The sequence below is a fragment of the Zalophus californianus genome, chromosome 4 (assembly GCF_009762305.2).
Source record: "Zalophus californianus isolate mZalCal1 chromosome 4, mZalCal1.pri.v2, whole genome shotgun sequence".
Classification (NCBI taxonomy): Eukaryota; Metazoa; Chordata; class Mammalia; order Carnivora; family Otariidae; genus Zalophus; species Zalophus californianus.
The window spans coordinates 44172895-44200192 of record NC_045598.1 but is presented as its reverse complement, the minus strand read 5'-3'; the positions used below and the strand labels follow the sequence as shown (position 1 = coordinate 44200192).

The 27298-nt window shown below is 40.1% G+C and overlaps 1 protein-coding gene across 3 annotated transcripts in view; it reads left to right on the top strand.

Moving 5' to 3' along the window:
* Positions 1-27298, top strand: part of USP24 (ubiquitin specific peptidase 24) — a 136849-nt gene that overhangs the window by 43445 nt on the left and 66106 nt on the right. For all 3 annotated transcript variants that reach the window (XM_027590271.2, XM_027590202.2, XM_027590361.2), the window contains exons 8-28: positions 94-159; positions 2947-3021; positions 3598-3756; positions 4920-5034; positions 5233-5336; positions 7476-7583; positions 7764-7859; positions 7952-8113; positions 8308-8355; positions 13759-13866; positions 14542-14691; positions 15327-15458; positions 16296-16407; positions 17508-17584; positions 18615-18755; positions 18924-18977; positions 20238-20353; positions 23278-23344; positions 23469-23579; positions 24258-24356; positions 24451-24624. In XM_027590271.2, the coding sequence (XP_027446072.1) occupies positions 94-159; positions 2947-3021; positions 3598-3756; positions 4920-5034; positions 5233-5336; positions 7476-7583; positions 7764-7859; positions 7952-8113; positions 8308-8355; positions 13759-13866; positions 14542-14691; positions 15327-15458; positions 16296-16407; positions 17508-17584; positions 18615-18755; positions 18924-18977; positions 20238-20353; positions 23278-23344; positions 23469-23579; positions 24258-24356; positions 24451-24624 (2274 nt within the window). The remainder of the gene's footprint in view (positions 1-93; positions 160-2946; positions 3022-3597; positions 3757-4919; positions 5035-5232; positions 5337-7475; positions 7584-7763; positions 7860-7951; positions 8114-8307; positions 8356-13758; positions 13867-14541; positions 14692-15326; positions 15459-16295; positions 16408-17507; positions 17585-18614; positions 18756-18923; positions 18978-20237; positions 20354-23277; positions 23345-23468; positions 23580-24257; positions 24357-24450; positions 24625-27298) is intronic.

The window sequence follows — 27298 nt, the reverse complement described above, 5'->3', positions numbered from 1 at the left end:
AGATTGTCTCTGATATATTAAAAGCGATTTGTTATGCCAAAAGGAAAAAACCCTCTCGCACTGATGTCTAACCTGCACTGTCCTTGTTTTCAGGCAGTCTCAGCATTGGTGCAGCCCTTAGGGGTGTGTGCAGAGTACCTCAATTCCTCGGTGGTTCAGGTAAGGTGAGGCCACTTGACACTTACTCAGAAGGTGACCTAAGACACACCAACAGTCATCATTATCTTTTTATCAGGTTGTTCAGAATTGTGCCTTATCCAGAGTAACTTCTTTTTTTCAGATTAGCTATTTTTCTAGTAAAAATATTATCAGAAGCTAACTAAAAAATGATTAATAATTTAAGGTATTCTAATATTTAAGAAGATTCTTTGCCTTTTCAATTTATTTTATCAAATATAATTTATATACGATTACATGTATTTTTATTTCCTTACTTGTAAAATAGGCAGCATATATCCCAGCCCCCTTCACAGGATTGTTTAAGGATTCGGTACCATTATGTATTAGATTAGAGCATGTTGAGCAACCCACTTGGCTTACTTACTAGCCAAGTGACTACTGAATAGCGGCCTAACGGCACATCTTGTCTAATTTCCTGCCACTGCAGATCATAAGTCAACAGGTCATCACATAGTCGAAGCTGGGTGTATCCATTTTCTAATGCTTAAGACCTGTTGTACTTTCTTATTTCCTTTCCATTTCAGTTAACAAGTTTTACTGAATGAAGTGTCACTTTGAAATACCTTCATTTTTTTATTTTCTTTGTGAATAGGTCTGTGAAACCTGTAACTTTCACAGAGATTTTTTTTAAGTTACTATAAATGGCTTTGAAAGCATCGTGTCCTTTGGGAGCAAAGTGTTTGTATGCACTGTTCCTTCTTGTTAATATCTCATTTACTTAGGGCCGTTTTAACAAGGGAGATAGGATTTGTTTTAGTACGTTCTGGAAATTTCCACCATTTTTAAGCATTACATGCTTTCTTTAAATGTCAAAGAAATCCTGCAAGATTTTTAAATGAAATCAGATGGCTATTTATGTATTTCTTCATTCTGGATATTAAGTTCTTTAGAAACATTTAGTGTTCTTTCAGCTTATTAAACATATCATTAGTTTTGTAGTTGAAACACTAAGACACTAAGATATAAGAGGCAAAATCATTTGACTTTTTAATAATTATTAACAATTTAATACTTGGCTTTTTAATAATCAGAGCCAGGATTGGATTTTTAAACACTCTTTACCCATGCAATGCTCTGTTGGAAAGAGATTTAGCATAAATATCCCAGCTACTAATTAATATTAAATTCTTTAGAAATTCTAGGTTTGATAGAATTTTTAGAATTTTATAGAGTTTTATAAAAAGAATAAAGTATTGAATTTCCAACCATAGCATATTTAGCTTTAATTATTTCAATCTATCCAAACTTCTTACATTTATTCAAGAATATATTCATGCCATGGATTTATTCTCATACCATATTCACATCCTATTACTTGACATAAACTAACAATTGTCTCTACTACTTGCTACTTCTGTGACTTTGGAAGACATATGTAACGTCTGTGCCTTGGCTTCCTTGTCTGTAAAATGCTGATCATGCTGTCTCAGCCACAGTGGGAAGTAAGCAGGGCTGGTGCTGCTGATGAGAACAGTGTGCTTGCCTCTTAACCCTAACAGCCCCCAGTCCTCACTGTACAATGGGCATGAGTAGAAAGGAAGAGATTCTATTTGGATAATTGTCTGATGTCATTTTAATTCATTGCTAATGTCTTGTTGGCCTTGACAGCCAAATATTGTCTATCTTCTCTTGTCACCAGATAAGTTTTAAAAATTATTTTACTTAGATGGAAGTGAGCATTTAGACCTAGCTAATATTTTCCTACTTCTCACGTAGTATTTAGAGGCAGTTATTTGATACTGCTACAATTCTGGAGCATTGTGTTATATGAGTCTCCTCTAGAGATCAGCACACAAAAATAGTGCATATTGCAGCACATTTTTTTGTGCTCCATGCTTATATTAATTCGTTAAAATCAAATGCAAAATACTTACTTTATTACAAAAATAAACCTACTCATGCTTCATGTTTTAGTTTATGTGTCTTTGGTTGCTCTTTAAAAAGACCCTTATGAGGGATGCCTGGGTGGCTCAGTCGGTTAAGTGTCGCCTTCGGCTCAGGTCATGATCCCAGGGTCCTGGGATCAAGTCCCACATCAGGCTCCTTGCTCAGCGGGAAGCCTGCTTCTCCCTCTGCCTGCCACTCCCCCTGCTTGTGCTCTCTCTCTCTCTGACAAATAAATAAAATCCTTAAAAAAAAAAAAAAAAAAAGACCCTTATAAGAATCACTGAATTCTGGGGTGCCTGGGTGGCTCAGTGGGTTAAGAGTCTGCCTTTGGCTCAGGTCATGATCCTGGGGTCCTGGGATCGAGCCCTGTGTCAGGCTCCCTGCTCAGTGGGGAGCCTGCATTTCCTGCTCGCTCTGCCACTCCCCTGCTTGCGCTCGCTTTCTCTCTCTCCCTCAAGTATATAAATAAATAAAATCTAAAAAAAAAAGAATCCCTGAATTCTACTCCTGAAACCAATATTGCACTGTATGTTAACTAACTAGAATTTAAATAAAAATTTGAAGGAAAAAAAGGAAACATCAAACTTGTATTGGCAAAAACAAAAAAAAAAATGAATAAAACATATTTTAAAAAATAAAAGGACCCTTCTAACATAGCAGTGACAGGGACTGCACCCACGTGGTATTGAAGGAGCTGGGGCATGGAGTCCCTTGAGCGCCTACTTAGGATGGTAGTAGCTAGCTATGGCAGCTGATACTGGAATTGAGATCTTTGCATTGCACTTTCTCCTTTGTGAAATGTGAATGAAGAAGTATCGCCTCTCTAGTTCTGAAGCAGCATCAGGAGTCTTTATTAAGTGTAGCACTTTTGTTCTGCAGCCAATGCTAGACCCGGTCATCCTTAATACAATCCAGGATGTGCGGAGTGTGGAGGAGAAGGACCTCAAAGACAAGGTAAATCCTGTCTCCAGCCAGGTAGGCCCCAGTGCCTGTTCGTCCATGGAAGCACAGCCAGGACCTGGAGCAAGGTTCACACACCATTGTTCTTTGGATTCTGGCCACACACTACTCACATCAAAGTAATTATACATTTTCTAACCAACAGGTGCTTTTTCTGAAGCACCAGGTTGGCATTAAATCTTACCAATAGAGTGAATTTAGGGTTCTCAGTAAGTGATACTGTTCAGAATTTTACTAACATGTTGATGTAGATAGTATTATAATTGGTATAGCATTGAAGAAGCTTTAAAACAATTTGATACTACAAGCTTATCCAAAGTTGTTTAAAGCAGTTTTAACATTTAACATGATTTATTTTGTTGACCTTGAAATTCTCACAGGACCCTTTCTTTTGCTCACCTGTGTGCTAACTTTTGTTTAAAAGCAAACTAGTTGATTGCCCATATGGAGTATCAGATATCACCAAACCATTGCTGTTGAAAATGTCCTATATTCCTGTGTGTGTTATAAGAATTACGATCAAAATGTTTTCATGGGTCCTTTTTTGTTTGTGTGTGCTTTTAATAAAAGAGATTGGTTAGCATCCCTGAGCTCTTGTCTGCCATCAAGTTACTCTGCATGCGTTTCCAACCGGATCTGGTGACCGTGGTGGACGACCTTCGATTAGACATCCTACTACGCATGCTGAAATCACCACATTTTAGCGCTAAAATGAATTCCCTCAAAGAAGTAAGTTTTATATTTGCTTCTAGAAGACTTAAAGCGCAGACTCTTCAAGCTCTGCCAAAACTTACGGTCATTAATATAAAAATGTTGGGAAGTGAAGAAGAATGGTTTCTTGTAATCATACAAAAAAGAGAACAATGATTATATGTAAAATCGTATATAGGGTTATATAGTTGTTAATGTGATCTTTTTATATGTGTTCCATTCAAAATTCATTCTCTGAAATATTTGAAGTAGTTTGTGTTTTTGTGAAATTTTCTAGAAGATAATTCCTTGGAATAGACCGTTTGAGATTTACTTTTTACTCTAGGGGAATACTTCCTTTTGTTACATTTCAGATAGGTGTTTTCTTAAACCAAATGTTCTAACTGGGGTTGGGACAAAAACAAAAAGATGACAACTATGACGACCTAAGCAAAATGCTAGAAATATTTTCCTGTAGCTTCCTAAACTTCTTCCAAACGTAGTTTGGTTTTGGTGAGTATAGATGGGGCCGGTATAGTTCAGGCATAACTCCAGAACTTAGTCATTTTTCCTGAAGCTCTGTTATAATTAGGATTCTTTACTGCAAGTGGAATACACTTGTTGTGAACCCATCTGGGGCCAAAAAAGGAATTAAATGGAGGAAGGCTGGGCTGTTTGACATGAATGAAGGATTGACTAGCCAGACCATGTAAGGGCAGGTACACGTGTGGGCAGCATGAACAATGAGAATTTGAGACCTGACCACTGCCAGGACTCTGTCCCAAGTCTTGTCCCTGCTTTTCTGAACGTGTTGGCTTTGCTTTCTCTCTTCCTACAGAGTGACATTTTTTTGTGGGGTAGACATCATGGCCGTAGAGGGTCCCATTACCAGGGAGGGACTGACACTTTCTCTCTGGTCCCAAGTATAGAATTTGAAGGATGTGCACTGGTAGAAGTTTGGTCAGATGCTCTTTCCCGAGCCATCCGGGGAGTGCCATTCTTGGCTCCATGTTCTTTTTAAAGAGACATCAAGAATAAGTAGTCTGTTAACTTACTACAGTAACTGGCCTTCAGTACATTTTGGCTAATTATCAGACCACATGAGAACACTGTGTAAGTCACAGGATATGTATACATATATATGTAGGTTTTGATTATGCAGAGTTGTGCTAGAGTCATTCACAATAATCCTGTCTTTTTAGGTAACCAAACTAATAGAAGATAGCACTTTATCCAAATCAGTGAAGAATGCTATAGATACAGACAGATTGTTAGATTGGCTGGTTGAAAACTCAGTTCTGTCAATTGCATTGGAAGGTAAGTTGCTTTAAAAAAAATATTTCCTAACATAATTATAAATAATGTATTTTTGTACTAAAGGTAAGAAAACGTTGCTTTGACTGTATTAGCCTTTAAATGTTGTAGCAAGTTCCTGTTGGTTTGAATTAATAGAATCATATTTAGAAAGTCAGCGTTCACTGTATCTGTCTACCTCTTGGGTGTCTTTTCTCTTAGGCAACATAGACCAGGCCCAATACTGTGATCGTATAAAGGGGATTATTGAACTCTTGGGCAGTAAATTGTCTTTAGATGAGCTCACTAAAATTTGGAAGATACAGGTAAGTTGATCGGAATTAATTTTGCCTTTTTCCGGTATTTCTGGCGGAAGGAGAGGGAGAAGGGTGGTGAACGAGCAGGGAGATGGAGCTTCTATCTTGCTTTAGCCACAGCAGCTCTACTCAGATCTGCTTTCCCTCTTGGGGCTTCTGTCAGGATTGTGTATGTGAGAAAGGCTTGCGCTGCTCAGAAGATGTGAAATGACTGAGCGCATCTAGTCTTCTCGTTTCCAGGTTAACATGATGAAAAGCCATCCTGCAGGCTCCCCAGCAGCGCTAGGACAGTGTGTCTCTTGTTTGCCAGTCTCATGTTCTTTTCACCGTTTGCTTATCAGTTTTCATGGATGAGTTTTTCCTGTTGGGTTGTTACGTGAGGATGAGAGTCCTACTTACTGAGTTCCCAGACCGCATCTCACCAGGACTCCCCGCAGCCGCCACAGAATCGGCTGCACCCCTGCCTTTTCTTTTCCTTCACTTTGTTACTAGGCCGTTGGACTCATTTTCCCCCCACTTTCCTGGCACCCTCTGTAAGTCTCCTTTACTAACTTGTTTATTCTCTTCTTCTTTGTAGATACTAGTTTCTTTCACGCCTTAGCCCTTTCCGCAGTCTGTAACCTCCCGGGGGGCAGTTGCCTCCCCTCCTGGGGCTTGGAGTGCGTTTGGATGCCGCTGACACTCAGAACTGCGTTCCCCATTCAGACCTCTTGGCACTCCAGTGCCGTGTACCTAGACGCATAACTATTGCGCCTTCGGGCACACCGTCTCGTAGGCATCTCAAATTCAGTGTGTCAGCACCTAGTCATTTTCCAGGCTATTTCAGTAATGGTATTAGCCTTCGTCTAGCTGCTAAGCCACAAGGAGGCCTGGATCTCACCTTGACTCTACCCTCTTAGTCACTGTATCACTCAGAACCTAGTCAGGAAACAGAGGCTGTACTAGGTATTTCAGAGGGAATTGTGCACAGGGGCTTGTTTACAAAGGCCTTGCTGGGTTGGAAGAGCAAAAGAGAGAAGTTCTGGAGGAACAGAATGGGGAAAGGGGCATCTGAAGTCCAAGGAAAGGGAGCGGCTTTGGGAGGTGCTTTCATGGCACATGCTGGGGTGCCAAAGAGGTGGCCTGGCCACCAGGGCTTCTCCCTGGCTGCCACCGATGCCAACACCTGCATCCACTCCCTGAGCACGAACCAACACTTCTTTCTTCCTCTTCCCTTCTCATCTCCCAGCAGTGCCTCCCATGGGCAAAAGATCACGGGAGCATAGCTAGGAGAGGAAATGCAATTCTCAGGCTCCCAGCCTAGCAGCAGAAAGCAGACTATAGAATGTTAGGTGCAGGACTGAAAGAAAACAGTCCTGGGGCCTGTAAATCTTGCTTCCCATAAATCTTGCTTCCCGTGTCAACTGTAGTTGAATACTCTCATATAATGTTGTTTTGTGAGTGAGTTTTAAATCCACGTAAGGTTGAAGATCAGAGGCCATGAAATAGATATTGTATATCCCTGTTACATTTGGTGAATATATGTATATAGTAGATACTGAGCAGATTCTTGTAGAATTGAATCTAGAGAAATCTCTGCTTTTCAGTTCCTTCACATGGTGTGCAGTGAGGCATAATGGAGTCATGTTTGAGGTTATAGAGTGAGTTTTGACCATAAAGTCGACCACAGGGCCTACATCACTGAAACAGAGATTCACTGGCCATGGGATAAATTAATATTAATTGAAATTATAAAGTATCTAGGAGCGAAATAAAAAATAAAGTAGATGGTACTCTCAGCTGTGGCCCTCAAGCTCATTTATAAAGTGCTGGAAGCGAATATGTTTGTTCTGTACTTAGTTCAAAGCTTTATTAGACAGTTGAAAATATTTCGCTTTCCTCTTGAAATGCATATATCAGATTGAGAACTTTACTCTCATCTTTTTAAAGATTTAATGCTGCTAGAAATTTATACAAGGCCAACTGATGGCCATTAACAGTGGTTGCTTCCTGTAGTTTCGCCAGTGTTATCATGCAAGTGAATGCTGATCAGGCTAGAATCAGTTTATCTTGTTGCTGTTGTACTTTGGCTTCTGTCAGTTGCTGGGAGAAGCGTGAGGGTCTTTCCAAGTTGCAGGATGTAACTTCCCCCACTGTCTCCTTTTCCAGTCCGGACAATCATCTACTGTGATCGAGAACATCCATACTATTATTGCTGCAGCAGCTGTCAAATTTAATTCAGATCAGCTTAATCATCTGTTTGTTCTCATCCAGAAGGTACGTGTCCAGAGAACTGCAGTTGCTTTTAGGTTTTTCTAAAAGCTCATTTTGAGGTCTCCCCCCTTTAAGTTAAGTAACTCTTCTTACTTTGTTAAACCATTTTAGTTCAAGTGTAAAGTTTCTGCTTGTTTTGCCCATTTGATAATATTGGATTGTCGTGTCTTTTCTGTTCCCCAGAGCTGGGAGACTGAAAGCGATCGGGTAAGACAGAAGCTGTTGAGTCTGATTGGACGAATAGGCCGGGAAGCTCGCTTTGAGACTACTTCTGGAAAGGCAAGAGAATCACATTAATCTTTCCAGCTACAAATACTTAATGTGGTCTGACTGGTGTATGGTCTGGCTCATCTTGTGTGGCATTATTGCAGGTGTTAGATGTTCTCTGGGAACTGGCGCATCTTCCAACGCTGCCCAGTAGCCTTATTCAGCAAGCCTTGGAGGAGCACCTGACAATCCTTAGTGACGCGTATGCTGTGAAAGAAGCAATCAAGAGGAGCTACATCATTAAGTGCATCGAAGATATTAAAAGGGTCGGTTTTATCTTTGGTCTAGTTTTGTTGTCAGAGCCATAGTATTATAATTAGAGCCTAATAATTTTCTTATCCTATTATGTAAATTAAATTAAATGTCCTACCTGGAAACTCTTGTCTTAGAGTCCAAGATTGGGAAATTATAGGTACTGCTTTTACCAAGTCACTTATATTTCTCTTAAAATTAATTTCAGCCTGGAGAATGGTCAGGTTTGGAAAAAAACAAGAAGGATGGATTCAAGGTAAGAATTTGCAGATGGAACCGCCTAAAAGGTATACTAATTTAATAATTTCTTTTAATAAGTGATACCATAATTTTAAGATAATCTCTTTTTGTGTCTCTTTGAGTAATGTTCAGATAGAAACCGCTGTTTAAATATTCATGAATCCAAGGTCACATTCACAGAGTAGTTTCATTATATTGTTTCCATAAAATTGTAAGACCTTTAACTTAGTTTTTTCTTTTGTAAAATAAATGCAAAGTCTGTACAGCTTTAATAAGTACAGTGGATTGTGCATAAGTGTCATGCCCGTTTCTCTGCCATGAGGGAGAAATGGAGGAACCCTCATAGAGGAAGAAGAAAGAGAGAAGGGAAGAAAGAGGGTCATGCAGTGCTGGCATGCAGTAGTTTTTCAGGTGCCTGGTTCACAGGTGTACGTAAAGAAATTCCTTAGTGAGTCCTGCTGCTGGGGTCTGATGCCAGGAGGTGGTCTTGGGTAGCGACTGCTATGGGAGCCCTCCCCTGCTCAGGGCTCTGGCCTCTAGGCTGCGGGGGACTTAGGGGCCACCCTTTCAAAGTGTGGTTAGCAGAGTAAGCAGTGAGGACTGTAGCTCTCCTGTCGCTCCAGTGCTTCAGCATCCAGCCCGTGCTCGAGGGGGCTGATCACAGAGCCACTCCCCGGAGGCACATCCCCTGTTGCCGCAGCCCTGACCAGAGCACTACGCTCCTCCAGCCGAGGCCCTCAGGTGGCCCAGGCCAAACGGAGAGCCTCGTAGCGGGAGGGATCTCATCTTACTGTAACATAAGAAAAGGTTTTGGTGAACAGCCAGGGGCTTAGTAATTTCATTGGCTAAACATTTTTCTTGGCTTTCATTAAGAAGTATTTCTTTAAAGGATCTTGAATACTGCTAATTTTCATTGGTGTATTCAGGGACTCTTAGCTCTCGTTATGAGACTGTGGTGACTCAGTGGGCTTTTATTAAGTTCTATGTGGTCATCAGGTTTAGTTGGGGACACATAAGAACTTTGTGTTTTATATTTTTGACACTGAAATTTGGTCAGGTGAATTTTCTACATAAAATCTAGCTTTAGAGATTTTTAAAAAGTCACAGACTGGAGCTGATGATGCTCAGGTTATGAGAAATCTTTCCTTTAATTCAGCAGCATTGCTCTCATCCTCAGATCCAGTTTGCATTTTTCCAGTTTTCTCAGTCCAGCAGTTTGGATAATTTATTGCAGCCTCTGCCTTTCACTTGGACCTCATCCAGAGTTTTGTAAGGAGTTTAGATCCTTCAGTAGTGATAGCAAGAGGAAAAGGGTATCTATAGAAAAATGGTCTTCTCTTCTCAGTAATAGATACGTTTCTTTATAAATAGGAGGGGTCCACACCAAAGAGACTGTTCCCTCCCTCCAGGGAAATGGCTTTTGAAAGCAGAAACCCCTTCCCACTGTCTGTTCCTTCCTTGCTGCAGCTCAGGCTCAGCGTTACTTAGCTCTCCTGGTCAGGTCAGCGGCATCCCTGCATCTTTACTGCCTCTCTGCAGTCACTTCATTCATGCCTGTTGTTTTATGACAGAACTCAAAGAGCAGCAGGGCAATTTTTGGAGTCATTTCTTGAGACTTGAAAGGAGTACTCTTCCTTTTTTTTTTTTTTTTTTTAATCTCCCACTGCTCCCAGTACAGAAATTCTGCTGGACCATTATTTCGTTCCAAACAACAATACCTTGCATTTACGTAGCACTTCCTAGTGAACTAAGTGCTCTCGCAGATACTCTCTGAAAGTACACACGGCTGAGGGGGGCAGTGGGAAGATCAGAGCCCCCTGGATATGGCTCCAGGCAGGGGGGTGAGTTATATACTGCCACTAAAGGTGTTTTTCTATGCTATGCCCTTTCCTGCCAGGCAGCAAGGTGGGCTGACTGGGGATTATGTCTCCCTGCCAGGCTACACAGAAACTAAGCAAAGGGTAAGACAAGACCACCCACCTCTTACTCCCTCCCACCCTCAGCTGCCTCTCTTCCCCCCAACTGATTCCCCTTCCCTCTGCTTTTTACACTCTGAAAATTCCCGAATTCCACTGTTGTGTTCAGAAAGTCTGCCCTTTATTTCTTAACTTTATTTCTGTAGATTCTGCCAGGACACCCTTGGCTCCCTTGGTCCTCTTTCCTTTGCTTCCTTTATACCTTCCACTGTTTACCCCCAACCCTCTCCCTCTTATTTCACTTCTTTTTTCCTTCAATTAAAAAATTTAAATGTACTCATCCAAAAAAAAAAAATGTACTAAACCAAAAAAGTCATTTTTACTCAAGTAGCAGTATTGGTGTATTCCCTAAGTCATCCTCTCAAGGCTTCCCTTGGCCCAGCGCTTGGCAGCTTCTGCGTTGATGCCCGTCCCTTCCTCTCATTCCTCCCCTTCACCCTGTTGAGGACACTAAAATCATTACTTACCCAGAGTGCAGTGGCCTCTACTTGCTAAAACGTGTAATTGAAAGCAAAAGTAGCAAGATGTCCTCAGTGCAGTCTCCCAGTGATGTGGTTAGCACGGGAGGAAATACTTTTTTAAAAATGCCCTCCTGTGCAAAAATTGGTACTTCAAATCTAGATAAATGGCTAGGCCTGGAAAAATAAGATAGATGAGAACATGGGGATGTTCAGCTTTGAGAAGATAATTCAAGAAAGCATATGAACGTGTTCTTCAAAGACTTAGATTGTTATAGAGAAGTTTGATTCCTCTCAAGAGGTCACGGGAGGCCTGTTTCAGTATGAGAGGGCAGTGCACTTTCTGTGAGAGCAGTCTGCTGTCGAATGCACTGCCTCCTGAGTTCCTCATTGCAGGAGACACTAGGAGAACAGTCATTTAACAGACGTGAGTGAGGATTTAGGCGTAGGTTTGCAGGCTGCACCAACTGACCTCTGAGGCTTCATCTAACATTGAGTGTCTACTTTGGACATACCGTTAACCTCCTACTTGTGAAACCTCAGCTCCATTACCAGGCATTATCAAATAGGCTCATTGTAATTGTTCGCCATAGTCTCTTGCCCCTTTGGTAACTGGAGAAAAATGATTTAAATTTTTCTTGTAACTTAGCAACGTAGTGTCATAGATACAATTAAATAACATCTTTTCTGTTCGCTAATACACTTTAGGAAGATATATCAGAAATACTTTTTAAATTCCAATTTTATATGATTTCCTTAATTTTATTGAATAGTGAGCGACTTTCAAAGGATGATTTTCTATGTTAAATATAAATATTCTAGCCATAATTGACTTAGTCTGTCATAATGATGCTTTTTTAATATATCAGATTATTTGCTGAAGGGTTCATATTTATATCCTAATGTTTATAATCCTTTTGGTAGGTATCAGTTTGGACTTAAGCCCTTAGAGTTTTATTCTTTGTCATTTTGCAACTTTTATATTTTAGCTGCAATATGTAGGTAGTCTTGCAAATAGTTGGCCTTTAATATATACCTTATTTCTCTGATTCTAAGATGCCCATGATTGCAACCTGCATCACAGACCTAATAAGTTTGCAAAGAAGAAAAGAAGAAATTGCACATTCTAGTTTACTTATTAGGTCTAGTTAGACCTAATAAGTTTGCAAAGAAGAAAAAAGAAATTGCACATTCTAGTTTATCATTTGTTTAAATTCCCACTCAGAGTCTGAATGTAAGCCTCTTTTTGACCAGTATGCAGAGCTTCACTGGCACAGTGCTTTTCATTATCTAGAGTAGTGATTTTGACCGCCGAAATCTGTAAGAGTGACTGTATAATGTTGAGGCATGTGAAAGAATATGGAATTTTGTGTCCTTGTCCTTTTTTGTAAAACTCAAGCTGCTTTTTTTCCTTAATTGAGTTGCGTTGTGTATACTACAGGATGAACGGCTTCTCTCGAATTATGGGTGCACCTTTGGACAGAGACATTTAGTGCTGGGTGACAAAGCCTTTCACAGCGTCTGAGTCTGTCACACCAAATTCTCCCGGCTATGAGAAATGCTTTAGACTGAGACCACTGGCAGTTTTCTTTGCTTTTAATTGAGTTGACAGACACAACAGGGTAGTCAGTGTTACATCATAGTGCCATCTTTTTGATAAGAGTTTTAAGTAACAAATCCATGATCTAAATTTAAGTTAAAAAGCCATCCTTGTTTGGTGCTGTATAAATGAAGTCACAGCTAAAGCGACAGGTAGATGAACAAATACCTTTTGTACACAGCTAAGGGTACATGTACTCAGTGTAAGGACAGCTGTGTCAAAACTTACTCCTGCACCTAGTGGCTGCTAAGTCACTTTTGACAATTGTAAGAAGTGTCAATTTCAGAAATGTTGAAATTTATAAAACCCGTATCTTAGAATCCAGGAAATATGGTATTTGCTGATTGATTGGCTAATCCTCAAGAAAACCAGTATTGTTTTTGGCAATAGCTCTCCCGAATATACATATTCAGTAGTACGATGTTTTCCTGCCAGAGACAGAAAGTATATTTTTCAAAAGTATTTTCCACCTTGTAAAGGTCTTCATCTTACAGAAACACTTGGGAAGAAGGAAGAGGGCTTTAAAAACAAAAGCAAAATTCAGCCTTTAAAGTAAAGGCTAAGGACTTAAAACTTCTACTCAGTTTTTTAGAGACTTAATCGATAATTTGATTAATAGTGTTAAATGGGACAGTCTTCCAAATTTTATGAATGTCTTAGTTGGAAAGATGCTATGTATTAAAGAGCAGTTCTTTTAAAGATTATTTCACGAACATCAGATTTTTCAGATACGTACTATGAAAGATCTGGATTGTCGTGTACCAGTTTCAGAAATAACATTTGAAAGTGTTATGAAAAATATAAGGTATAAATGTGTAGTGGCTGTAATAATTAATAAAAATAGAATTCTCTCTTGCAAAATTGTTTTAACTAGGACGTACAAGCAGATCATGAGTATTTTCTTTAATATTTAGACCACTATTGGTATCTTGATCATATCATTGGTATCTTAGTTACATAATTATAGAAAATCATATTTTTATAACACTTTACTTATCAGCCAGCTCAGTATTATCCAAGGTAAATTTTGACCATCAGTTTATTTCATTCCAACATGTCCTAGCAGCCTGTGCTACTTAATCTATCCTCTGAAGTTGCTAATTCCTTGTTGTCTGTTTTTTGCTGATGTACCCCTATACATTTACTGTCACTTCACATCCACTCCTGTTTGCAGTTCTTGGCCTTAGGAAATTGCATGCAGAATAAGAAGTTGAAGACTGAATTATGAATGCATGGCGATGAGCTCTAAGTGAGCCAGTGTGAAGAGAAAAATAATAGAATGTGTAGCCATAAAGCCTAATTGACTTGGGAAATTTTTATAGCTAATAAATTTAGCCTGCCGTTTATTTCTAGCTTTAACTGATGTAACTTCTTTTTAACTCTAGTCATCTCAGCTCAATAATCCCCAGTTTGTATGGGTGGTGCCGGCTTTGCGTCAGCTTCACGAGATCACGCGCTCGTTTATAAAACAGACCTATCAAAAGCAAGACAAGGTAAGAGAAGAGCCCTGTTCGATGACTATACAGTTACATACACAACTGTTAGAATAACAAAACATAAAGATCTTGCTGAGTTTTATAGTCACTATTTTACATTTTTATGATTATTAATATCATTCATTTATATTCTCTAATAATCTTGAGTTTAAACATCATTCTACTTTCATTTCGATGGAGTTTTTCTTTTGATCTATCCTGAACTCATTTATGACCTTTTTATTTCCTTAATTTATTGAAATGATTACGCCAGTTTTTAAAAGTTAGGATGGTATTTTGGAAATGTGTTTGGAAAGATGTAAAGACATTTGATCTCAGGAAGATTAGATTGTTTAAGGACCTGGAGCTTCCTTGGTGGGAGAGACTTGGGAAGAAAGCTCCGGAAAAGTACACAAGCAGTGAAATAGTTCTTTGGAAAGTTGCCTTAAAAAAAAAAAAAAAAAAAACTCTAAAAGAAAAAAATTAGCAGAGAAGTTTACTAATTCCCTTAATTCTAGTTATGTGCACACTAGATGATTTTATTTGCTTTTGTGTAGAGTTGGGATTGAAGAAATCCTTAGATTCGCTGTCCTTCACTCACCTAGGACCATGTGATAAAACAGAAGCTTGTGTTAAACTGACCCAATCACTGCAGATTCTCATACCATTTTTCTTTTTGTTGTTTTTGCCAAGAGCATTATTCAAGACTTGAAGAAAAATTTTGAAATTGTGAAATTGGTAACGGGAAGTTTGATAGCCTGTCATCGACTTGCAGCTGCTGTGGCTGGACCCGGAGGCTTAACTGGTTCAACACTGGTAGACGGCCGATACACTTACCGGGAGGTATCCGGCATTGCGCTTTTGTGTCGTGATTTACAGCATTCATCTGGCTTTTTGCATTTGAACTATAAAAATAATATTTGTTGGGTGTCACTCGAAAAGAGGCGGCGTGAGGTATCTCTGTAGTGACGGAACAGTTTTGTGTTTTCGCTATAACCATTTTAAAATAAAAGTTGAGAAAATTGTTATTTCTGGGTAAATCTTTCAGTAAATCCCCTAAAAACTCCCTGTGATAAAGTGATAAAGATAACCACCTTTCTCTTGTCTTTCTTCGGAAATAATAATTGTCAGTTCTGTGGAGAATTGTTCCTTAAATCAACTGATTAGTAACACTGTTTTTAAAAATTGGAAAAAATCTTAACTCACCACTTGTGAGTTTGTGGTGTTTTACCTTGAGATTGCTGAAATGATATTTTACTGACATCCAAAGTCAACTGAAATTGGTAATAGACTTGAAGTAGCTTCCAAAACATCATGCCGTCAGCTTACAAACAGATGTCTCACATTTATTTTACTCCAAATTATATGAGAAAGTGTTAGGTAGAACTTTTTTTTTTTAATCAAAAAAATTTGTTTTTAATTTTGCTTTTAGGTAGGAATGCCTGGAGTTAACTAATTAGCATTGCTTCTTTTTGCAGTATTTAGAGGCCCATCTAAAATTTCTAGCATTTTTCTTACAAGAAGCTACTCTGTATCTGGGTTGGAATCGTGCCAAGGAAATCTGGGAGTGTCTCGTGACTGGCCAGGATGTGTGTGAATTAGATAGAGAGGTAAGAAGACGGTAGGGTGCGTAAAATAAGGCAGAAATGGGACTTCAGTATTTTACCTTTTCTGTGTATCTCATATTTTTTGTGGGTCTCACATCTTTAGTTCTAAACATTTCTCAGTTGGTCAAGCGTACATTTGTACTAACAGGCCAGGAACCGTAAGTGCTGAAAAGGTACTTCAGATAATATATATCTAGGACCTAGACGTACGAGTTCTTTAACCGTATTCTGGATAAAGCCAGGTTCAGAGTGAGCACGGCTACGGAATCCTCTGTGTGTCTTACGGTTTTCTCCCTCCCGTGGAGCTGACCACAAGTTACCAGCCAGAAACCGCGAATTCCTGTGATGATGTTGCACCCCAGAAACACAAAGAAGAGTAAATGCCTAGACAGATTTTTTAAACTATAATTAAGCAGCTGAAAGTAGATTAAACCAGGAGCAGAACACCTGACTTGGCGTATTTTAACAATGAATTGCTGTTTGCTCATCTCATTTTACAGAACTAGAACTGCTTCATAGCACTGTTGAAAGGACCACATACGTGCCCTTGCACAGCACAGTGGCTGGCACATAGCAAGGCTTGTTAATAAGCATTCGTGGAGAAGCCCAAGTTTAAACTCCACTGAACGGTGTGCATCTATATTTGCATTATCTGGGGGAGAGGTTGCTAGAACTGCTTTATTTAGTTGCAGAGCACCAGGCATTTCAGTTTTCAGTGGTATTTCGTCCATAAATATTTTTGAAGATTTAAATATAACTTATCTTCACTCTCCCACTTTGGAATATGTATTTGCCTGAAACGGATTTTAGTTACAGGGTAACATTTGTTTTGATCCACAGATGTGTTTTGAATGGTTTACAAAAGGGCAACATGATCTCGAGAGTGATGTTCAACAGCAGCTTTTCAAGGAGAAGATTCTTAAATTGGAGTCCTATGAAATCACAATGAATGGTAGGAAAACTACTTAAAATCTTTTTTTCTCATTTAGTTAAGAAATTTTATTCTTTCCTTTCCCTCTGAGTCCACATCTCAGAAGCAACTAATCAGTCTGGAATATCCTTCTGGACTTTTCTTTACATTTATGTAAAGAAACATATGTTTATATACACAGATAAGTTCCTTTTCATGTGAATGGTATTGTATGATTAATTTTAAATTATATGGCCCGGTAGCTCAAATGGTCAAATGGTGGCATGTATCAGTACTTCACTCCATTTCATGGCTGAAGAATACTCCATTGCATGAATATACCACATTTTATTTATGCATCCATCAGTTGATGGACATTGAGTTGTTACCACTTTTTGGCTATGATCAGTAACACTGCTATAAGCATTTATGTACAAGTTTTTGTGTGGACGTTAGTTTTCATTTCTCTTCAGTGTATATTGAGGAGTGGAATTGTATCCTGGAACCAACATTTGAAGAACTGTCAAAATATTTTGCAAAATGGCTGTACTATTTTATGCTCCTCCCAGCAGCATCTGAGAGTTTCAGTTCCTTCCCATCTTCACCAACACTTGTTATTATCTGTCATCTTTATTCTTGCCATCCTGGCGTGAGTCAGGTGTTATCTTGTGGTTTCGGTCTGCATTTCCCTGATGACTGATGATATTGAGCATCTGTGCATGTGTTTATTGACTGTATGTATATAGTCTTTGAAGAAATGTCTATTCACACCTTTTGCCCATTATGAGTTGGGTTGTCTTTTTATTGTTGAGCTGTATATTCTGCATAGTAGCTCCTCATCGGATGCACGATTTGCAAATATTTTGTCGCCTTCAGTGGGTAGTCGTTTCACACTCTCGTAGTCCTTTGAAGCACAAAGTTCTTGATTTTGATGAGGTCCAATTTACCTGTTTTTTTCTGGAGGTGTTTGTGCTTTTGGTGCCATATCTAACAAACCATTGTGTAATCTGAGGTCTTGAAGATTTATGACTGTTTGGTCCTAAGAGTTTTATAGTTTTGGCTCTTGATATACTTGGAGTCTTTTCATCGGTTATCTGTGGTACTTAGAGTGCATGAATTTATCTGACCTTCTATAATTTCAGGTTTTAACTTATTTAAGACTTTCTTTGAAAATGTGAATCTTTGTGATCATCGATTGAAACGGCAAGGAGCTCAGTTGGTGAGTACATCATTCTGAAATCTAGGTAATTTGGATAATCTAGTAAAACACGACAAAAAAAGGTGTAATTTTGTTAAAGAATGGGCATCTCCTCGACTGCCGTCTTCTGCATTGATGACAGGGCTTCTCTTAGAGTGTAACGGAGGCCCCCCTTCCCAGCACAGTGACACCTCGCCAACTGCCTGCGAGAGCACAGTTGACTCTCCAGTCCCTCCATGCTTCTTGCTGATCTGGGGCAGCCACAGCAGCCTCCTGTGGCGGGTGAATGCAGGGTAGGGATCGTTTCATTGAAGCTTCCAACTCCTCAGATCTGGTAATGGACATGTTCCTAAAAAGTAACAACACCTTTAATTCTGAAGATGAATCTTCAGTTCATCGCAGTGGCAGGGATTTGGGGAGAAATTTTTAGGAACAGTCAATGAAGCTGGAAAATGATGATCCGTAGAATGTATATAGCGTATGTTTATATTTACATATGCACCTTAAGAAAGACAGACAAAAAATAACTCTCTTTTCTAAGACCTAACTCTCTTGATTCAAGACCTGGCTTCCTGGATGGTAAGAATTTTTACAAAATCTCTAAAGCCTAGATTCTGTCATTTGAACGGAGCTTTGGGCAGACCAGATTGAGCCTCAAGAGTTATTAACCACTTCCAGCTGGGCTCTCTTGCCTTTTAGAGAAAAGCTCTTGAAGATGGTGCCCACCTCAGAAGATGGTGCCCACCTCACTCCTATGTGTTTCCGCTTCTGTAGCCTGTCTGGGTAGATTTCCAGCTTAGGTTTAGGAATATCTGGAGAAAACTCTCCATATCCTGGTGGCCATGGACATAGACCAGTGTTTCTGTAGTTGTTTTTTTTTCTTTGTTTTAAAGTTCCAAATTGGTGCAACGGTGCTCTCGCATGTAGCTTAGTTTTTGCAGCCTTAATTCATATTAAACTGAAAGGTGTAGACTTGAGTAATATAATAGAAAATAATTGTCTGTAATTTTGTGACCTTGGTGTGCTTTACAAATTTTTTTCTTTTGAACAGTATGTAGAAAAGCTGGAATTGATAGGAATGGATTTCATTTGGAAAATAGCCATGGAATCACCTGATGAAGAAATTGCTAATGAAGCTATTCAGTTAATCATAAACTATAGTTACATTAACCTAAATCCTAGATTAAAGAAGGTGGGTGCTCGTGCACAGAACAGAAGATTTATATATATATGTTTTTATTGATACGTTCTCACCCTTGGTGTGCCTGAAAATTGGCTTTTTATTTTGATATTTTGCTCTTAATAATGATTGCAACTAAAAGTCGGACTAATTTTAATTTCTTTTATCTCTTACTTGTAGGATTCTGTATCATTACATAAGAAATTTATTGCTGATTGTTACACGAGATTAGAAGTGAGTGGTAAATTTCCTTTGAACCTGTTTTTGAATTTCACTTGACCCTGTTTTTGAAATAAATGCTTTGATGTTTTTCCTTTTTTAATTTTATATTGGGATCATGTAAAATATTGATATTTGTGGCTGGATTCTACTGAAGAATTTGTCAGCAGTACCTTATTGTCACATAGGGAGCAGACATTTGCCTTGGTTTCCCCAGTGCAGAAACGTCCTTTATGGGAAAGCTTTCCTTCTCCTTCCACCACTCCTCCTCCCCACTCCACCCACCCCCCATTTTGGGGTATAGAAACTGTCTACAGAAAACAGGTCTGCTACACATTCCACTTTTCTTTTTTTTTTTTCTTCCAGATTTTATTTATTTATTTGACAGAGAGAGACACAGCGAGAGAGGGAACACAAGCAGGGGGAGTGGGAGAGGGAGAAGCAGGCTTCCTGCCGAGCAGGGCGCCCGATGCGGGGCTCGATCCCAGGACCCTGGGACCGTGACCCGAGCTGAAGGCAGGCGCTTAATGACTGAGCCACCCAGGCGCCCCTACATTCTACGTTTCTAATAGATTCTTCTCTCCTTCTCTTTCTGTCCAGGAGTTTCATGAAAGAACTTGCTTTTCCTACCCTTACCCATTTTCACCTGAGACTGTATCTTAAATGTTATTAAAGGCCTCGCAGGACACTCAGTAGTTGGTGGTATTGGTGGTCTTTGTCCATTAGAAGCCTGCTGTGTGATACCATCTCACATTTATTTCCAGCATGACGGTTAAAGCATTAAACAGTCATTTTTATTCTTAATTGTACTTAAATTTTATATCTAATGGAGAGTATTCCAAAAACATAGGCTGTTGCCCCCAAGTGTCAATAAATTAACCTTCTGATGATGAATATGTGCTTGAATCCATACAGGATTTTCCAAATTGTGACTTCCATCCAGATAGGTCATCATAAGAAAACATTTAAAATATTCAGATACCTTAAATGAGGTACCATTCAAGTTTTAGCATGTGTAGAACAGTAGTTCTCAACTAGAGGTTCTTTTGCCTCCTGGAGATCATTTGGCAATGTCCGGAGACCTTTTGGTTGTCACAGCCAGAGAGGTCCCCCTGGTACCTAGTGGTAGGTGGGTAGTGACTGGAGGTCAGAGATGTTGCCAAACATCCTGCAAAGCCCAGGAAAGCCCTCCAACAAAAAGTTCTCAGCCCAAAATAGCAGTAGGACCAAGGTTTGAGAAACCCTGATAGAGAATAATTGTTTCTTGTTTCATAGGCAGCCAGTTCAGCACTTGGTGGCCCCACTCTGACGCATGCTGTGACCAGAGCAACAAAAATGCTTACAGCGACTGCTATGCCAACCGTAGCAACATCAGTTCAATCTCCTTATAGGTAAGAGTGACGAAATTACGGCACATCCTTGCCTGATGCAGGAATATATATGTATGTGTATATGTGTGCGTCTGTGTATATATGTATGTATGTATCAGTTTGAAAAAATAAAAAATAACTGGCTGCTTTTTTTGGAGATGTCTCAATTGTGGATTTCTTCCTTGTATGTCATAATTTTTGTATATAGTCATATCCTGAGAAATTGTATGACCATATCATACTTCCCCAAATCTGTATGTTTTTCCCTGAAGATCCCTAGGTCATCATCACCACCACCCAGGTATTGCTCTGCCCCTCCCCTCTGCCTAGTGGTCAACTTCTGTTGTTTTGTTACTTTTTTTTTTTTTTGTATTTAAATAATTTTACTTTGACTCTATGTAACAGGAGTAACCTACTCTTGCAACAGACTGCAGGTATATTCATTGTACGAAGAGCAATTTTTTCAAGTTTGAAATATTTACTTAGTTAGACATAACCGTTCTCCTTGTGCCCAAATCAGGGCATTAACAGCATAAGCAAGGTGAAGTGGAAGATGATGGTCAACTAAAATTGTGCGTTATAATATTATCATAGTTAAAACATTATTTACTTAAAATTATTTTTCAAAATAATTTTTAATAAGAATTCTATCACCAAATTCCAACTTTGAACTGACGTCTTACCACATTGCCATGTTTCCAGTGTTTCAGTGTTTTCAGATACTATCAGTGAAATCTGAGTTCAGTATTTGCTATAGTTGTTTGATGTGGCAAGGAATGTAGATGAATATTCAGAAACATTAGACTGAAGGAACTCAAATGCTCCTGTGAGGTTTTGTAAGCCCTTCATTCTTTGTCCCAAACCAGTGGTGTCCAAGAAACCTTGGCAGGTGCTCAGAACAAGGCTTACTTTGCTGTGCTCTAGTGATGGGTGCTCAGATTGTCTCTTTATACTCTTGGAATGTCTTTATGTGTGTATTTGTTATTTATTTTTATTTACAGTTCTTTTTTTCTTTTTAAAGCCTTTCTTTAGAAAAGGAATCAAAACAATATATCCTTACATTCTATATCTTTTTTTTTTTTAGGAGTTGCGTACTAGGTAGCAATATTTTATTAACATGAGAGATGCCAATAAAACTCAACCCTCTTGGTGCTCTTTTTAAAATGCCAGAAAGTGGGGTGCCTGGCTGGCTCAGTCGGTAGAGCATGCGACTCTTGATCTTGGGTTTGTAAGTTCGAACCCCACGTTGGGTGTGGAGATTACTTAAAAATAAAATCTTACAAAAAATGGTTAAAATGGTAGAAAGTGATTACAGAGTATTCAGCTCATAAAAAGAACACTAACATGAGCTTTGCATTCCCATATTGATGGAAGTGTATTTCAAATAGGCTTTCATTGAGAATGTGTATTGAGAATTCCTAATTACATGTTTGTAAGATGTGGTCCATCTCTGCCTAGGTCCTTAATGATTCATTTGTCTGACAAACCAGAGTAGAAATGCATTGATGAACTATTGGATTGGGATTTCCAAACTGCAACGTCTTTAAATGTGTTTTTTGTTTTTCTCTTTTATAAGTGATTTTTATTCTGAATCAGTTCTTGTTTGTATGACTACAGAGCAAAACTACAGGATAGTTTTTAACTATTCTTGTTATAAACTCTAAACACTGTTAATAGGAATATATAATTTCAAAATTGCATTTGAACCAGGACATTGTAGTTGATCTTATTTCACTGGTTTTAAGAGAACTTCTCAGTGACCATAATTGAGTTATTCTCTCATCTATACAGTGTTCTGCAATGCTGTCTGTGATTTAATTCATTATTGAGGCATAATTAAGTTCACTCATTCACTTATTTAGTTAGCACTTAGATATTTCCTAAAGATTTTCCATCTCAATATCATATTCTAGTCTTGCCCATAGCCTGAAAGGATTTAAATGTATTTAACAGAACTATTAGAATGTGTTTAACCAACTCTTTTTAAAGTGAAATTTCCAATACTGCTATTCAGCAAACCAGACCAATTGTTAGAAAATGGTAGTAGTATCTTTGTTCAGATTTAGAAATGTCCCTATGCCTAGACTTTCTGGAATAGCACATGTTTAAATTAAGGGCACTTGGATTTTCATCTCTTGATGTTAACACATGTAATGTTCTCTTTCATAAAATATGGAGCTGTGAATGTATAAGCTCCTGAATGACAGAGTCAGGGTCGTGTGAATTCAGATAATAAGTAATATTCCCTAAGTCGGACCAAAAGGGACCTCAGGTCTCATTTTCAGGTGTGCTAGAGCTCCACACTTCCTGGCCATATTGTTGCCTGTTCTTGAGATGCTTGTCTCCTGATGCATGTTGATTTCTTAAGTACTTTGAAAACCGGTGGTTAGATAATAAATTCTTATGCTTGTATGTTTTACCTATATGGGATGTTCACTTAAACCAGATAAGCAATTGTTTGTCCTTCACATCCTCCTCATTCTCAGGCTCATTAAAACAGCAAGTGTTATTTGTGGTAGACTTACTGGTTTGCATTTGTCTTCTGATTTTCAGGCAGCTCAGAACTTGGTGAGAGTCCATGTGTTTACCAAATTATGTGGCATAGTTTAGTTGTAAGATTATGAGACTCAAACTTACTGATAGTTCATTCTTGGTGGATTGATGGACAAATAGACCTGGAGACCCAGGTCCTCTCTTTACAGAACAGCTGTTTACAAAGAGAGGAAAGGAGAGGACACCTGGAGATGCTTGTCCTCCCTGACTCTTTGGGTGCGTTTCAGCTGTGAGCTGGTTGAGCCACCCCCTCTCCGTGGGTGCAGGGGACGTTTAGTCTGCAGACTTCAGCCTTTGACCAGTGAGTGCTAACTGTGTGGTTTTGGTGAAGCAGACTGGAATCAAGCAATTCATTTCAAATATGTTCCAAAAAAAATTTTTTTAATCCATAGATCCACTAAACTTGTAATAATCGAGAGATTGCTGCTTCTGGCTGAACGCTATGTGATCACTATAGAGGTAAGCCTCACTTTTTAAAGCCACTTTATCATCGTATCATTAGACTGGTTGTGTTCGGTGTGTATTTCTGAGATGTTTCAGTGATGCTGTGCATCTGACTTGTTTGACCTATATCTTTTTCAAGGATTTTTACTCTGTTCCACGAACTATTCTACCTCACGGTGCCTCATTTCATGGACATCTTTTAACTCTAAATGTTACATATGAGTCTACCAAAGATACCTTCACTGTAGAGGTAGGTTTACGTTGAGCCCTGGAGCCGTTCTCGTATTGTCTTGTTACTTTTACTTTTGTGAGAGCACTGAGGGTTGGGATAGCTGCATGAGCGACTATTCTCCAAGCTGTTTGGTCAAAAATCCAGACTAAACACCTGCAGTGAAAGGGAAGTAATGGGGTAGAAGCAGGCCCATAAGTGAGCACATGATATAACATCAGGTGGTGATGAGTGTTCTAAAGAATGAGTAAGAATAAAGCTGGATGATTTGGTAGAGTGATGCATGTATGTGAAATGTCATAAAAAGATGGGCAGGGAAGTGGTGGTGACATTTGAACAAAGATGGAATGAAGTGACAGCAAGCCGTTTCTGGGGAAGAACATTCCAAGCGAAGGGAGCGGCAGGGACAGAGGCCTTGCCGTGGGGATTGCATGGCTTGTTCGGTAACAGGCAGGGTAGCTCGTGGTGGAACGCAGAGAGAATGGGAGAGCGTGGCCGACCCCGCGCAGAAGGACTTGAGATTTGATTCCTGCGAGATGGCGAGGACAGGGGCGGGAAAGTGGACATTGAATTACTGCAGAAGGGGAGCCTCCCAGGTGGGGAGTCTTGTCTGTGGGGTCTCTGCTGTTGTTCCTGGCTTCTGGAACAGCACCTGGTACCCGGTCCCTCCTCACAGTGATGTTTGCTTTTATCGTGCAGGCCCACAGTAATGAGACCATAGGGAGCGTGCGGTGGAAGATAGCCAAGCAGTTGTGCTCGCCTGTGGACAACATACAGATTTTTACCAACGATAGTCTGGTAGGTCTGCTCCAACCATTTGCGGCCCTTCAGCCTGACATCCACACCTCCGTCCTCCTTTCCCTCCCGGTAATTAAGAAACCGCTTTTTGCAGCTGACGGTGAATAAAGATCAAAAGCTCCTCCACCAGCTGGGCTTTTCTGATGAACAGATCCTCACAGTGAAGACTTCAGGCAGTGGGACCCCATCCGGGAGCTCCGCCGACTCCTCAACCAGCTCCAGCAGCAGCAGCAGTGGGGTCTTCAGCTCCTCGTACGCCATGGAACAGGTACAGGGTGACGGTCCGCTGACAAGTCAGAACTTAATCTTCGTGCTTGTCCCTTCGGCCCGTGTAGGCTTGGCTGACTGGGTCCTTTTCTGTCCGACCTGTCCTGACTGATGAGGTTCCTCATGAGGGAACAAGCAGAGACAGCCAGGGGACTCCTTTGTGTAGAGATCGAGGGTGAAGAGGACCCAGCAGGGCCGACGACAGAGGAGCCAGAGAGGAAGGGGGGAGCCAAGCGAGGCCAAGCAGATCCTTGACTGCCTTTAAAATGTATCTAGAATCTAGCTACTCTGCTCTGCCTCCGTGGCTTCCGCACGGGTCCAGGCAGCCGTCCTGCCTCACCTGCAGTGTTTTGGCAGCGCCTGCGGGCTCTCCTGGCTCTGCCCTTACACCCCTCAGCCTCTTCACCGTGCGGCGCCCAGCAGCCAGGGCTCTTCTTAAACAGCAGTGACATGGTGCGCAGACGCTCCCGTGGCTTCATCTAACTAGAGGAGGAGCCCAAGTCTACCCTACAGGGCTGATCTCCTGAACCCTCGTGGCACTTCTCTGAGATCACCTCCCGCGACCTCCCTCACTCCCACCACCCCTGCTGTACCGGCCTCCATGTTGGTCCTCAGACTCAGTACGGTCTGTGCTCTTGCACTTCCCTGTGTCTGGAATGTTCTTCCCCAGTATCCTGGTGGTCCTCTCTCGTTCTTCAGCTCTCCCTCAAATGTTGCCTTCTCAGTGAGCCTTCTTTGGCAATCTTATTTAAATTTTTAACCCCATCCTTGCCCTTCTTATTTCCCTTCCTGACTTACTTTAACATATTATATGTTTTATCTTATTTAATGTCTCTCTGTCCCCGATGAGATATAAACTCCATGAGAGCAGGCTTCTGTGTTTTGCTCATTGTTGTATCCCCAGCACCTGAAAGAGTGCCTAGAACATAATAGGTACTCAATCATTATTTGTCCAGTCATTTCATGAATCCACCCATTCATTTGGTACCCTCTGTGTCCGGACAGAGCTTGGTACCAGAGCACAGAACTGATGGGCCTGGTTCTGCTTCTTCACTTTTACAGTCTAGAAAGTAAGACCACACCAGACCTCATGTAAAGGTATTCAAATAGCACATGAGGTTTTTTTCATAGTTATATATATTGCTTTAATTCCAAATAGAAGATCTTTGTGTACTGTGTTTTTTTTCTAACTTACCATAAACTTGCTATAGATCTCAAGAACTCCTTGGGGCTAGTATTAGTGTAATAGTTTTTTTCTTTTTTTTTTAAGTGACTACACTTATATAATAGTAAGAATTTAAGGAAGATCCCACTCGGAGTAGTATTATAACAGTTAATCAACAGCAGAAACAACGTACAAGCAAGCCTTCACTCATTGCATTTTGCAGATGGTGTGTCTTTTACAAATTGAAGGTTGGTGCCAACTCTGTACCAAGCAAGGCTGCTGGTGCCACTTTTCCAACAGCATTTGCTGACTTTGTGTCTCTGTGTCACACTGTGGTACTTCTCACAGTATTTTAAACTTTTTCATTATTATATTTGTGATGATCTATGGTCAGTGATTGGTGATGTTACTATTATAATTATTTTGGGACATCACAAACCATGCCCATATAGGACGGCAAACTTAATAAATGTTGTGTGTGTTCTGACTGCCCCACAACCAGCTGTTCCCACATCTCTCTCTCTCTCCTTGGGTCCCTTATTCCCTGAGACACAACAATATTGGAATTAGGCCAGTTAGTAAACCTGTAATGGCCCCTGAACATTCAGGTGAGAGGAAGAGCTGTACATCTCACTTTAAATCAAAAGCTAGGAATGATTCAGCTTCATCAGGAAGGCATGTCGGAAGCTGAGTTAGGCCGAAAGTGAAGCCTCTTGCACCAAACACTTAGCCAAGTTGTGAAAGCAAAGAAAGAGTTCTTGAAGGAAATTGAAAGTGCTACTCCAGTGAACACACGAATGATAAGCTTTACTGTTGAGGTGGAGAAAGTGTGAGTGGTCTGGATAGAAGAGCATACCAGCCACCACATCCTCTTAAGCCAAAGCCTGACCCAGAGCAAGGTCCTAGCTCTCCTCTACTCTGTGAAGGCTGAGAGAGATGAGGAGGCTGCAGAAGGAAAGTTGGAAGCAGCAGAGGTGGGTTCGTGAGGTTTAGGGAAAGAAGCCGCCTCCATAACGTGGAAGTACCAAGGTGAAGCAGCCACCTGGGTGTAGATGCTGCAGCAGGTGATCCGGAAGCTCTGGCTCAGATCACTCATGACGGTGGCTACACTAAACAACAGATTTTCAGTGTAGATGGAACAGCCTTCTATTGGAAGAAGATGCCATCTAGGACTTCCATAGCTAGAGAAGAGAAGTCAGTGCCTGGGCTTCAAAGCCTCAAAGGACAGGCTGACTCTCTTGTGAGGGGCTAATGCAGCTCGTGACTTCAAGTTGAAGCCCATGTGCCTTTAGCATCCTGAAAATTCTGGGGCTCTTAAGAATTAGGCTAAATTTATTCTGCCTGTGCTTTATAAATTGAACAACAAAGCCTGGATGACAGCATATCTACTTACAGCATAGTTTACTGAACCCACTCTTGAGACCTACTGCTCAGGAAATAAGATTCTTTTCAAAATATTGTTGCTCATTGACAATACATCTGGTCACCCAAGAGCTCTGATGGAGATGTA